This window comes from Aegilops tauschii, chromosome 5 (assembly GCF_002575655.3).
Source record: "Aegilops tauschii subsp. strangulata cultivar AL8/78 chromosome 5, Aet v6.0, whole genome shotgun sequence".
NCBI lineage: Eukaryota > Viridiplantae > Streptophyta > Magnoliopsida > Poales > Poaceae > Aegilops > Aegilops tauschii.
Window position 1 is genome coordinate 45891635 of NC_053039.3, and position 14336 is coordinate 45905970.

The window sequence follows — 14336 nt, forward strand, 5'->3', positions numbered from 1 at the left end:
AGGTCAACAATCGTTTCCAGTTTCAGTGTCAGGCACCAGTTCATATCATTTTGTATATGACTGGAAAAACTTTGTGTGGGTGCAAAAGTCAAACATCAACGAATGGTGGAAAAAGGAGGGTAGAAATTCATACATGGAGACTAAATATTTGTGGCAACCTGCACACTTAATATTAGAACAAAATGGTTTACACTGAAGACTTTTGATTGATACAATCGGATCTTGCAATCGCCTTGACATTAATCTAACCAGTCCATGCCCTCAAGCCAAACTATGATGATGTATAATCGATGACTAGCTCTCATACCATACATTTACCATGCATCCAGGATTTCCAGCTTGTTGTTTCCTCCACCAGTAAGAACTACATAGACTACACTGACATCACAAAACTGGTAGTCCATCCTCTCTTCGATAGTTCAACTCAAACTCAACATCTCACTTGATTAACTCCTGCAGAATCAAGAGACACCAGTGAACACGAATGCGAGTGACAAATATGATTATATGAAGAAAAAAAATGGCATTTAGTTCAAAGTATCAACTCATGACTGTACTAATAAAAAAAGTATCAACTCATGAAACCAGGTTTAACATCAATCACGATTCTTTTTCTGAGAATAATCAATGCTATGCTCTGTTTTATGTATAGCTGAAGCTTCCATGGACTTACATTTCAATGATGTCCCAGCAAGGCATGTTAGCCTTGCTTTTGTGTTGGCCTCTGCCAATGGAGTAGGCTTCTCGCTACCAATCATCCGAACATCCCAGATCCTTATGATGCCATCAGATGAAGCCGAGGCAACTAGAGTGCTCGATTCAGATCCGTCATTCCGGTCATCGAAAACGACAATCCCTTTTACACGAGTTGAATGAGCGCCCTCGATGCGCGATGAAACCTTGCCGCTCGTCAAATCCCAAGCAGTAATACCACGATCCTCTCCTCCGGTGTAAAGAATTCCATTCTGGCACATACATGATAAACAAGTGGGCAATATATAAAAGCAATGGAAGTGAAGCTAAAATGCTATGACATTATGCCTACGCCCATATTCGTGTGGTGTTTCCACTTCTAGAAGAAAGATTTAAAGCACAAAGAATAGAAAAGAAATGGAAGTGAAGCTAAAGCTCTACTTCTAGAAGAAAGATTTATAGCACAAATGATAGAAAAGTAATGGAAGTGAAGCTAAAGCGCTATGACAGTAAGTATCTGAAGATCCGCCGACTTCACAAGGGGAAACAGAACCGAGTCCTGATAGATTGACCACAACATGATGTTATACCTATGAGTCTTATGGGCTGTGATATGGCTGACCAAAGGACAAATTTGCATTGAACAGGATAACAAATTTGCATTGTATAGGGTATAAACAAGTTGCATTATGGGCTGTCAGATGGCTGACCAAAGGTTTGCCAAATTTGCATTGGACAGGGTAACAGTTTCCAGGAACTTCTCAAGCCATACAAAGTAGACTCTTAACCAGCCATAATCTTTTAAATCCTAGGTAAGAAGCTACTAGTAACATTAAGCGATATAAGCACGCTTATGACCATGTTCTTTTTCCTAGAGAAATCTATTATCATGGCATGATTAACAATATAGATAGGTTTATTACCAGGAGCCACAGCAAATGTGGATGAATACCTTTGATGGAGCTAAGGCGAGAACCCTCTTGTCGCAGCGCATCTCATGGATGATCCGGGCGTCCTCGGAGTCATGCACGGTGACCTTCTCCTCAGCGGCCATCACGAAGCGGTCACCGCCGGCGGCGTCCTGGGCGTACGCGACGGCCGAGGCGGGGCGCTCGAGGCGGCAGGTGAAGCTGCGGCGGCCGCGGAGGAGGTTGACCATGGAGAGGCCCCCGGCCCGGCCGACGGCGAGCGCGACCCGGCCCGAGGGGTGCACGGCGAGGGCGTCGGCTGCCTCGCGGCCCCGCGGGAAGACGCGGAGCGAGGTGAGGAGCGCGAAGCCGTCGGCGTCGTAGAGGTGGAGCAGGCCGTCGTCGGAGGCGGCGAGGAGGTTGCGCGGGACGGGGCCGATGGAGTGGAAGGCGAGCGCGGAGACGGCGGCGGAGGGATCGAGGAGCGGACCGAGGTCGGCGGCGGCGCGCAGGTCGTAGAGGCGGATGGAGTCGTCGGCGCCGCCGGAGGCCGCGAGGCCCGCCCGCGGCGCGGCGGCCACGCAGCGGATGGGCCCCGCGTGGGCCGGGTAGGAGAAGAGCGGCGCGAGGGCCTGGGCCTCGTCGGAGGAGGCGGCCAGGGCCTTGAGGGAGAAGCCCCAGATGAAGCGTTCGTAGGAGCCGGCGACGAGGGCCATCGGAGACGGTGGGGAGGGGAGGGGAGGGAGCGCGCCGCCGCCGCCGCCGCCGGAAGGGTTGGGGAAGGAAAGCAAGGGGAGAAGGGTTTGGGGTTTGGTCGTTTCGCGGTGCCTTGTGGGCCAGGACATGGCCACCATCGCTGCACGAATCACGAGGAGGGTGCACGGACGGCTGCGATGAAATTCCACGTACGGGTACTGACAGGCGGGCCCCACTCGGATTAAGCGAATTTCCCGAGTGTGTGACAGAGCAGTTTTTGAGAAATAATACTCTCTCCAATCTATATTAATTGACGCTGATTTAGTACAGGCTTTACTAATTGTACCTCTATCTATAACTAAAGGTAAAAATGTTTTACAGTTCAAAAACATCTTATGTTTCGAGGCGGTTTGGATCCAAGCCTCACCTGCCCTACCAATATATTGGCGTTCACCAAGGATTGATAAGGTTGTTTGGATGGGATCCAATATTTTACACTAACTCCATGGCGAACTGGGCAGGCACAATTGTCCGCCAAAATTTTGGCTGCCCACGATTTGGTGGGCGGATGTGGGCAAAAACCAAACAGCACCTTATTTACTAAGGCAGTAAAATGCAGTGATTTTCGCATATACTATGATATAAAGGTATTTTAGAAGTTTTTGCCACTCTAGTTTTTGTCCACCTTGCTCAGGTCACTCTAAAATTTAACATTTTCCTTTTGCCACTCTTAGATTTTGACAATACATCACAATTGTTATTCTTTGGCAAAAACGAAAAAATTAGAGTGGCAATTGTGATACATTGTCAAAGATTAAGAGTGAAAGGATTTTTCTTGCATTTGCTATGAAATGGCATTTTTTTCAAAAGTTAAAAGTGGCAAAAGTGAGATGTCAAATTCCAGTGGCATACGCTACCGTGCCCAAAAAGGTATAGGGTTCCTCTGCCTCCCGTCGGGTCGCCGCCGGTCCGCCTCATCTCCGGTGGTCACAGGCCATGGCGGCGCGATGGACCCCGGCCCTTGCTGGCGGGAGGGCTCCATTTTTAGATGCTCCTTCAAGTTTTGTTAGGGTTTGTGTCATATTTAGGAAGACAAGACGGCGATGGCTTCCTAAAGATGGAATAAGGTTCTCCTCGTCTAGCCCCCGCCTCGATGGTATGTCTAGCATCGTCGGTGGGCGTGTGGAGGTGTGTCTCCAGCGAGTTTGCCCTTGATGGATTTGCTCGGATCTAATTGTAGTTCGTCTACGTTCTTGTGTTTTTAGGTTGGATCCTTTCAATCTACGCTACTCTTCAATGACGGTGGTTGCTCTTCCGATGCGTTTGTCCTATGGGGCCTTACCATGACGATTTTCCGACTATCTACCACAACAAGTTTTGCACGGCTCTGGCGAGGGAGGGGCGATGACAACGACGCACCTTCGGCTCGCTTCAGTGGTCGTAGTCGTCGCTAGACGGTCTATGGTCTATATGTAATTTTTGTTATTTCTGATGCTCGTTGTATTGCCACGATTGAAGATGAATAGATTGCAAGTTTTCTCGAAAAGAAAAACTAGTCACACACGCAAAGTGGGCAAAAGCTAGTGGCATAAACAAAGTTTCCCGTTTTAGAAAGACAAATACAACAATATTATCGTACATGCCCTCTAATGGCTGCTGATAATAGTATCAACAACTTCCAGTGTGCCGGCACTGTTTGTTCTTCTACTCCCTCCATTCCAAATGAATTGAAGTTCTATTGCCCCCCCCCCCCCCCCCCCCCCTCAAACAAATTTATCCAAAAAAAAAGATAAAATTTACAACATTAAACATACATAGTACAATATATATTTTATATAAAGTATGCAATGAAACTAATTTGATGCTCCAGGTGTTGATATATATTTCTATAAATTTGAAAATTTGACTCAGAGCAAAGATAGAACTTCAGTTGATTTGGTAACTAGTGAGTACATGCACAATTTATGGGATGTTTCCCAAGCTGCAGCATGGCTTGAGCTTTCATCTGCAGCATCAGCTGGGTGTTTCTTCTTTTGGTGAGTAGTCCTCTTTTACTTACAAATGGATGCCTGAACAAACAGGCCAGTAGTAGCATTACAATCCTAAGTGCAGCAAGCTCATCCATCTGCTCATGGCTATTTCTTTTGTTTCTGTTGGCTGGCATGTTCCCATAATACTCCCTCCGTCCCAAAATTCTTGCCTTAGATTTGTCTACATACAGATGTATCAAGTCACGTTTTAGTATTAGATTCATCCGTATCTACACAAATCTAAGACAAGAATTTTGGGACGGAGGGAGTACTACAAAATGACATACATACACACATCATCAACCTGCATTCACCGTTAGTTACCAGGGAAGCCGGTAGCTGGCCGCCTGCATCAACGGATGCGCAAAGTACGCGCCCAGGGTCAGAGCCACGATCGTGATGTACGGTAACCGGATGAACTCCTTGTAATAATCATCAGGTAGTTTCTGCCGCCCATCAACGATCGCAGCGAACGGCACGACGCTGGTCCTCTTCTTCAGGACATCAAAGGCTTCGCCATAGCGCGACGCGAGCCTCCTGTCGCCGTTCCAAACGCCAAATGCATGGTGGCCGATCAATCCAACGGAGGCCGCGACGGCGACCGAGTTGCCGATCCATAGCGTGTGAGCTAAGCACCAGATCACCTGCCCAACAAACTAAAAAGATAACTGTTGATTAGATAAAGCACGTATTAACATGATGCACAATACAGAAAAGGAGCTTCAAACTCCTAGCGCAAGAATTTCATGACCCATATATATCTTAGTATAAGCTAGCACGGCCTTTGTTAGACTACCTGTGGATGTCTCGTGATGCGCATTATTCCAGTTTCCCACATGTGTAATTTTGGCTTGTCCACAGCTGCCACTTCTAAAAGATTGAAAGTAGATGGATACAGAAACAAGAATGAGATGAAATTCGACAGCCAAACAAGCTCATGGACGCCTGAAACGCCTTTAACATCCCACAGCTGAATACCACCGTAACGATGATTTATGAAGTAGACCTGCAAGTTATATAGGACAACTTTCTAAGATACAGGAAGGCTTACCATCTAACAAAAGAAAAAAGAAAAAACAATATACAAAATACTCACAATAGTGCTAAGTGCCAGAGGTAGTGATATTCCAGCAAACAGCACGCGGTAAGCTCGCTCGCCTATTATTTTCTCACCAGTTTCACGTAAGCTTGCCATGCCACTATGGACTAAAGCAAAGATGAGGGTAAGGAGCAACAAAACGACCTGCAATGGAAAGACAGATGGTAAATATATCTATCTAGCCACATGATTACAATTAATTGCCAAGCTAAGAAATATCGTGTGCAGTATATTAGTAACATACAACATGTTAAATGTGTCTTTATGGGTCATGATACCATCAAAGCAATAAGAAAAACAACCCAAGCAGTAAAAGATGAATATAAAGCAAAATAGCAAGAAATGACTGATGAACCGGATCATATAAATGATTGCAATCATGCAATGCAATGCAATTTAGCACTCCTCACATTTATACCAGGCCTATTAATCCTGTCTTAAGTCAAACCTTTTAAAGTTTGACCAAGTTTCCAGAAATAAATATCAAACATCTACAATATGACATCAATATCACTGGATCTATCATGAAATATATTTTTGTTAGGTACCGTAGATATTTGATATCTTTTCTATGAACTTGGTCAGACTTGAACAATTTTAACCTAAGACAAGATTAATAGGCCTTGTAAACATGGAAAGAGGGAGTATATATGATTGATGTTTGAAAAGAATTTCACTACAAATGCTCAATGCAGCCAAAAAAATACCAACAGAAGCATGTTATTACAAATCAATTTGGATTCACAAATACAGACTATTTATTTTGATTCATGTCCTACATTTACTAGATTTACACTAGTCTTACAAATATGGATAAGGTGTGATTTTCTCATAGATATAGCAAAGCAAGTGTAATTCATACCAGGCATGCATTTACTAATCAGCAAACGAGGTTTTACTTGGTTATTGTTAAAATATAGGGCATGGCATCGTTGAGGAAATTTGTTGAGAACTGGATTTTAGTCAAAAAATGAAAACCAATGATGATCTAAACTGTCATATGACATCGAACTAAAAATTGCTACAGTAAGCACACGGCCAAAGGACTGCGTTCGCTAAGGTTCATGTTTTTTCTTGAATATGCACGTAAGTGCGCACCAGTTTGTACTAGAAGAAAACATTCAGGTGACGTCAAACTTACATCCGAAATGAAGTTAAAAAACAGAAACAGCCAGGAAAGAGAGAAGAAGCAGAAGAAGAGCGCAAAATGAACTGTACAGCTAAACTACTCCTATCCTACTGCTTCTGAAAAGACATCACATGGCCGAGCTTGTTGTGGCAACCTCCCCGGGGCCTCCATTTCCACAAGGACTGAATCAACCCACGTCTGCATCTCCGGCCTTGCTCTGTCGAAGAGGCAGTCGTTCCGAAGACGCCAGATGTGTTATATCATCGGAGAGATCAGGGGAGCATGCACCCTTTACCTTACCAGCCCAGTCATGCTCTACAGCATTCTGTAGCCACGGCACAAGCTTGTCGCCGGCCTAAGGGCATATGGATTGCCATGAAAATTTTCTCAGGACCTTGTGCTAGAACGCTTTGAAGTCAAGCCACCCAATGATGAAGCTTCGAAGTCGAAGCCACTCTTTGGAGGCAAGCAACAAGATGATCAAATATGGAATCTTCCCTTGGACCAAGGCGAGCTACAGGGAGGCAAATTCAGTTGCTCGCGAACTTGCTAAAATTGCTAGAACGTATGGTAGTTGTGAGTGTATGAAAGAACATCCTAATGAGCTGGTTTCCTTCTTTTATGTGATGTAACTTTGATCAATACTCTTTTGTTTTTTAAATGAAATTTGATCAATACTTGATAAAGAGGGGTTCCAATTTCAAAAGAACAAATAAGTTCCATACCTACCAGAGTGCCTACTTAACTCAGTGGTTAGAGTAGTAATTTAGACACCACAGTGCAAGCCCACACAAATTCTAGTAGATGCAATTACTGCAGTACTAGTGTAGTTAGCAGCAGGCAGCATAGCGGAATGAATGGATCAATTGCTCCGTACAGGCAGAGATGGTTCTTGGGGAGGCGCACCTCGGGGCTGTCAGAGACGGCGGCGACGGCGTCGAGGAACCTGGTCCCGACCCCGGTGGCCGGGTCGATCCAGAGCACGTTGAGCCCGTAGAGCACCACGGAGAGTATCCCGGCGAAGTAGGCCCAGGACGCCACCCGCTGGTCGGCCAGCCGGAACACGGCCGAGTCCTCCCCGACGAGGCCTCCCGCTCCGTCAGCGTCGCCGTCCCCCTCGCCGCCCGAGTCCGCCTCCGCCTCGGCTCCGCCGACCCTCGCGCGGACCGGGCCGGAGGAGAGGAGGCGGGGGCGCAGGGAGGAGGACACCGCCGGGGACGGGAGGCCGAGGAGGGGCAGTCTGGGCGGGCGCGGGAGGCGGAGGCGGGGGAGGTGCTGGTGGCGGAGGAGGGCAGGGGGCGGCGGCGCGGCGAGGTGGAGGCGGAGGTGGGACGCCATGGCCGGCGGGGCGGTGGGGGCGGCGGAAAGGCCCGAGCTTGGGGATTGGGGCGGTGGTGGAGAGTGGAATGGGGCGGTGCGGTGGTGCCGGTGGGGCGCGGGTTAGAGTGGTGGCGGCATCTTTGAGGAGGGCTGTGGGAGGAGAAGCAGAGGATGCGGTATTGGAGCGTGGCGCCGGCGTCCGGACGGGACGGGAGAAAATATCAGGGGCTCCAAACTCTTGAATGCTTCCATGCTCTCAACTTTCAATAGTAATTCAAATATTTTTAAAAAAAAATCTGTTTTTTAATGATCAGGTGTTTTTTTTTCAGGAATACAACCTCATCCCTTAAAAAGGAGGGGACATTTGGGGCAGCGGTAAAGTTGTTTTCTCGTGACCACGAGGTCATATGTTCGAGTCTTGGAAACAGACTCTTATAGAAATATATAAAAAAATTAAGCGAAAAGTTTTTTATGAGAAATTTTTTCAATCCATTCAACAATTATGGCAGTACATATAACAACAACAACAACAACAATAAAGCCTTTAATCTCAAACAAGTTGAGGTAGGCTATAGGTAAAACCCATAAAAATTCGCGACCAACTCATGGCTCTGGCACATGGATAACAAGCTTCCACGCATCCCTTTTCATAACTAATTCTTTGGTGATACTCCAATCCTTCAGGTCTCTCTTAAAGGATTCCTCTCATGTTAAATTCGGTCTATCCCGACCTCTCTTGACATCTTTGCACGCTTTAGCCGTCCGCTATGCACTAGAGCTTCTGGAGGCCTACGCTGAATATTTTGAAACCATCTCAGACGATGTTGGACAAACTTCACTTCAATTGTTCTACCCCAATTCTATCTCGTATATCATCATTCCGGACTAGATCCTTTCTCGTGTGGCCACACATCCATCTCAACATACACATCTCCGCCACACATAACTGTTGAACATGTCGTCTTTTAGTCGGCCAACACTCAGCGCCATACAACATTGCGGGTCGAACCGTCGTCCTATAGAACTTGCCTTTTAGCTTTTGCGGCACTCTCTTGTCACAGAGAATGCCAGAAGCTTGGCGCCACTTCATCCATCCAGCTTTGATTCGATGGTTCACATCTTCATTAAAAATACCCCCATCCTCCCGCAACATTGACCCCAAATATCAAAAGGTGTCCTTCTAAGCCACCACCTGTCCATCAAGGCTAACCTCCTCCTCCTCACATCTAGTAGTACTAAAAACGCACATCATGTACTCGGTTTTTGTTCACTAAGGCTAAACCCTTTCAATTTCAAGGTTTGTCTCCACAACTCTAACTTCCTATTTACCCCCGTCCAACTATCGTCAACTAGCATCACATCATCCGCAAAGAGCATACACCATGGGATATCTCCTTATATATCCCTTGTGACCCTATCCATCACCAAGGCAAAAAGATAAGGGCTCAAAGCTGACCCCTGATATAGTCCTATCTTAATAGGGAAGTCATCAGTGTCGCTATCACTTGTTCGAACACTTGTCACAACATTATCGTACATGTCCTTGATGAGGGTAATGTACTTTGCTGAGACTTTGTTTCTCCAAGACCCACCACATGACATTCCGTGGTATCTTATCATAGGCCTTCTCGAAGTCAATGTACACCATATGCAAGTCCTTCTTTTGCTCCATGTATCTCTCCATAAGTTGTCGTAAAATGGCTTTCATGGTCAACCTCCCAGGCATGAAACCAAACTGATTTTTGGTCACGCTAGTCATTCTTCTTAAGCGTTGCTCAATGACTCTCTTTCCCATGTCTTTATTGTATGGCTCATCAGCTTAATTCCACGGTAATTAGTACAACTCTGAACATCCCCATTGTTCTTGAAGATTGGTACTAATATTTTCCGTCTCCATTCTTCTGGCATCTTGTTTGCCCAAAAAATGAGGTTGCAAAGCTTGGTTATCCATACTATCGCTATGTCCCCTATGTTGGGGAACGCAATAATTTCAAAAAAAAATCCTACGCACACGCAAGATCATGGTGATGCATAGCAACGAGAGGGGAGAGTGTCGTCTACGTACCCTCGTAGACCGTAAGCGGAAGCGTTATAACAACGCGGTTGATGTAGTCGTACGTCTTCACGATCGACCGATCCTCGGCACCGAACGTACGGCACCTCCGCGTTTAGCACACGTTCAGCTCGGTGACGTCCCGCGAACTCACGATCCAGTAGAGCTTCCGAGAAGAGCTTCGTCAGCACGACGGCGTGGTGACGGTGATGATGATGCTACCGACGCAGGGCTTCGCCTAAGCACCGCTACGATATGACCGAGGTGGATTATGGTGGAGGGGGGCACCGCACACGGCTAAGAGATCAACAGATCAATTGTTGTGTCTTGGGGTGCCCCCTGCCCCCGTATATAAAGGAGCTAGGGGGGAGGCGGCCGACCAAGGAGGAGGGCGCGCCAAGGGGGGAGTCCTACTCCCACCGGGAGTAGGACTCCTTCTTTCCTAGTAGGAGTAGGAGAAGGGGGAAGGGAAGGAGAGAGGAGGAAGGAAAGGGGGCGCCGCCCCCCTCCTTGTCCAATTCGGACTAGAGGGGGAGGGGGCGCGCGGCCTGCCCTGGCCGCCCCTCCTCTTCTCCACTAAGGCCCAATAGGCCCATTACACTCCCCGGGGGGTTCCGGTAACCCCCGGTACTCCGGTATATGTCTGAAACCTCCCAAAACACTTCCGGTGTCTGAACATAGTCATCCAATATATCGATCTTTACGTCTCGACCATTTCGAGACTCCTCGTCATGTCCGTGATCATATCCGGGACTCCGAACTACCTTCGGTACATCAAAACATATAAACTCATAATATCGATTGTCACAAAACTTTAAGCGTGCGGACCCTACGGGTTCGAGAACTATGTAGACATGACGCATGGATCAGTAAGTTACTCTCCACAGTAGTGGGAAAGAAACCCTTCTGCAACATCTGGGTAACGACATCACATGATTCCTTTAGTTTCCCTTCTCTTCTAAACCCATGCATTACAACACTGTATGTGATATCACTTGGAGTCCACCACTCCTCTGCACTGTTGTTTAGCAATTCCCGAGCCTCTGAAGTTTTCCCAGCTTTGCAGAGACCATTTAATAATGCAGTATGTCTGACTATGTTTGGCTTGCAGCCATTCTTATACATATGCTTCATCATCTTTCTTGCTTGATCAATTTCCCCGATCCGGCAGAACCCATCAACAACTGCGCTATACGTGACAACGTCAGGGTGACATTCTTTTGAGATCATCTCACTTACAATCTCCTTTGCCTCAGCCATCCTCCCATTCAAGCAGAAAGAGTGCACAACTGCATGCCCATCAACACGGAACCTTTTCCCCTCTGACTCCCTCAAGAACTCCAACGCCTCATCTGCATGCCCATGCTTTGCAAGCACATGGATGAGCATGTTATACGTGACCTGATCTGGAAATAGACCCGCATCATTCCTCATCCTCCGAAGCAAACCCCGCACCTCTGCCACCTCTTCTCCTTGCACAAGAAGCCCATCACTGTATAATAGATAATCTTATCAGGTGGGCACCCATTTTGCAGCATCACACCGATCATCTCTAGCGCCTCAACAACCCTCCGCACGCTACACAACCCCTTGATAAGGCAATTGTATGTGACTACATCCAGCTCGACCCCAACACGTCGCATCCGGTCGCTAAACTCAAGCGCCTTGTCGATGCAGCCAGCAAAAACAAGCACATTCACCGCCACATTGCATATCGATATGTCAGGCGCGCACCCGTCCTTCTGCATGAGTTGGAGCACGCGCATGGCGGAGCGGAGCTTCCCCGCGCAGCTGTACGAGAGCATGAGGTGCGCGAACTGCTGCGTCCGGCGCCTCATGCGGCGGCGGATCATGAGGCGCATGACGTGCCGGGCGGGGTCGTGGAGCCTGGTGTGGCTGAGGAGGCTCAGCATTTCGTCGAACGCCTCCAGGGCGTGCCGGTAGCGCCACTGGCGGTCGGCCCAGCGGAAGAACTCGAACGCGGCGCGGGCGTCCGTCTGCGCCTGCGCGCGGAGCACGGCGCGGACCTGCGGCGGGGAGAGCACCCGGAGCAGGTGCCGGAGCTGCGCCTCCAGCTTCGGGGTCCACGAGCCCCGGAGCTCGAGCAGCTTGCAGGTGTCGCGCACGAGGCGGCTGCGCGACTCCTCCGCGAGGTCATCGTCGCGGGGAATCTCCTCGACGACGGGCGAGGGGGCGAGTTCTCCCGCGGCGGCCGAGGAGGATGCGGCGGCGGTGCACAGGCGGCGGGGCTGGAGGAGGAGGAGAAATGGGTTTTTGGCTAGATGCCCGGCCATGGCGCCCGCTCGTGTGCGCGGGAGGAAATGCGTTTGGTGGTTGGGAAAGCGATTGGCGATGGCCGGAGGGTGCCGCCGGCGGCGGCGGCGGCGGGCGGCAGGTCACTGGCCGACGAGCCGGAGCAGGCTGTGTGGGGTCACACCGTCAGGGCAGCCCATGTAACCTTTTGCTATGATGTCCAGTAGTCGTACGATTTTGCAATAAACCCCATGTGAAGGACAAACAATACCAAGCTTCTCCATCTTACACTCTTTCATCTGGCCTCACCCTCGTCTTGTGCTGTCTTTTAAGAGCAACTCTAGCAAAGTCGTCATATTGACAGCCTTCAAATGCTTATGGAGCGAGTCTGTTGAGATGGTGCGCAAACTCAGAGTTGCTCACATGGTTGCCTCCATAATTATGGTTGAGAAGAAGTGTGGTCTGTGTTCGTAGATGGTCGATGGTTGCTGCCCATGATGGTGGAGTTGGCTCGTGGGGTAAGATGGTTTGCATGAAGCACGAACATAGAAGAGGCGCAAGGACGACATATCTGGTGGTCTTTCTCAATTTTGTCGATGGGTGGTGACGGATATGAGATCCGGATGGCACGAGGATGACCCCCGCCTGACATGACCTTTTCCTAGCACGAGAGGACCAGGAAGGATGGATCTTTGGTGCACCAGTTATCGTGCCTACGGTAAACGCTGGGTAGCCAGGTGTAGAGAGGACCACTACTGAAAGTGTATAAGTAGTTTATGTACCGTGCGCCATGTTTTAGCCGACTGTGCTAGATATTAACTAATGTGTTCCCAAATTATTTTTGCACCCTCATCACTAAATTTAATAAAATCAAGAACTTTATAACCTTGAAGGCATAAAACAGCATCGAAGCGTTGGGATAAAGCTCTTGGTACATACGCTTTCTTACTTTCAGCTCATTTCTAGAAGTTTCTCAAAACATCTTATGCAAATTCTTTTTTAATTTGGCTAAAATTAGATATGAGGTAGACAAAGATGCTTGCTGATGGCATAGGAGCGACATGAATACTAGCTAGGATGCACCTTGTGATGTGGACACCGATCCATAATTAGACAGATGACTAAACATGCTTGTGTTTTATGGGTGGTGTGATAAATTTGGCACACTCATACTAAAGACTAGGTAGGTGCCGCCACAAGTTGATTGGTCTGGTTAGGATTAAAATTCAACAACATGGGGCCCCGATGAAATAGGTAAAGTTACCTTAGGGTTTTCTACACTAGCAGATACACCAACATTACCGCTGGATTTGAGGCCGTTGATGCCGAAAAATGCCCCACGATTTCAATATAAATTTTTGAGACAAATCAGACAGAACCAAAGTTGAACCAGCCAATATATCGGCCACTCTCAGGCTGGGCCCGATTATTCTAGGCTAACAGCCAAATCTTCTCGGGTCCGACCCAGTTACGGTGGGCTAACCTCTAGCTCTTCTCGGGTTTGACCCAGTTATACTAGGTGATCTTGTTAGACTGGGTTGTTTTCTCTGCTCCACAACACTGCTTTGGCGTCCGAGGTTGCATACGATTTCGGATGGAGATGACCTAAATAGCAAAGTTGTTCATTTCGACGATGCGAATAACATCTTAATGCTGTTTTTTTCATGTCAAAATCTGGTGTCAACAAATGTACAATCCCATTCAAGCAACAGGGCCAACGAGTATCACATAATCACATTACAAGGTCACAAAAAGAAAACAGTTGTGGCCTAATGCCACCCGATCAATTGATGGGTGCCAAATGAGGCGTAACATAATCAAATATTGTGCTGTCTTCTGATTTTACATGGAATCAAACATAATAATTTGCAACGATCTTTCATGGTGTTATGGAAAGTTACCTTTGGCGGTTTGGTTGGCAGGCGAATTAAAAAGTAGCAATAAGAAAAGTACTCCTACATGGCACGTTGAAATTTTATAATAACTCAAAACACAAAAACATTTGATGCAAGAGTTTCCATGAGGTTGGACTCATTGGAATTTTGCAATACAAAATGGATTCTAGAAAGTATTTCTATGATTCCAATGCTCCAAAATTCCTACAAATTCTCTTTCAACTGCAGAACCTATTGTTTCAGGTTATGCACGGCTACAT

The 14336-nt window shown here is 47.6% G+C and overlaps 2 protein-coding genes and 1 pseudogene across 2 annotated transcripts; all 3 read right to left on the reverse strand.

The window, feature by feature from the left end:
• Positions 1–120: 120 nt before the first annotated feature.
• On the reverse strand, positions 121–2422 carry LOC109740186 (uncharacterized). Its single transcript, XM_020299226.4, has 3 exons — positions 1646–2422; positions 674–965; positions 121–453 (listed from the first exon to the last, which is right to left on the reverse strand). Coding segments are annotated over exons 1-3 (966 nt in total). The 5' UTR covers positions 2318–2422; the 3' UTR covers positions 121–451.
• A 1789-nt stretch (positions 2423–4211) lies between these two features.
• On the reverse strand, positions 4212–8088 carry LOC109740170 (15-cis-zeta-carotene isomerase, chloroplastic). The gene is made up of 5 exons (XM_020299209.4): positions 7462–8088; positions 5424–5570; positions 5124–5333; positions 4603–4983; positions 4212–4477 (listed from the first exon to the last, which is right to left on the reverse strand). The coding sequence occupies exons 1-4, from the start codon at positions 7891–7893 to the stop codon at positions 4648–4650; spliced, it is 1125 nt and encodes a 374-aa protein (XP_020154798.1). The 5' UTR covers positions 7894–8088; the 3' UTR covers positions 4212–4477; positions 4603–4647.
• A 2601-nt stretch (positions 8089–10689) lies between these two features.
• Positions 10690–12491, reverse strand: LOC109740179 (uncharacterized; annotated as a pseudogene).
• Positions 12492–14336: the final 1845 nt, after the last annotated feature.

What these genes read in the sequence shown, in the direction of transcription:
- LOC109740170 (XM_020299209.4), bottom strand. Translation starts at nt 7,893, where the DNA reads ATGGCGTCCCACCTCCGCCTCCACCTCGCCGCGCCGCCGCCCCCTGCC. An exon ending in CTCTGGCACTTAGCACTATT is followed by an intron (nt 5,334 to 5,423) that starts GTGAGTATTTTG and finishes TATAACTTGCAG; the next exon opens with GTCTACTTCATAAATCATCG. An exon ending in GCATCACGAGACATCCACAG is followed by an intron (nt 4,984 to 5,123) that starts GTAGTCTAACAA and finishes TTATCTTTTTAG; the next exon opens with TTTGTTGGGCAGGTGATCTG.
- LOC109740186 (XM_020299226.4), bottom strand. Translation starts at nt 2,317, where the DNA reads ATGGCCCTCGTCGCCGGCTCCTACGAACGCTTCATCTGGGGCTTCTCC. An exon ending in TCGCCTTAGCTCCATCAAAG is followed by an intron (nt 966 to 1,645) that starts GTATTCATCCAC and finishes TGTATGTGCCAG; the next exon opens with AATGGAATTCTTTACACCGG.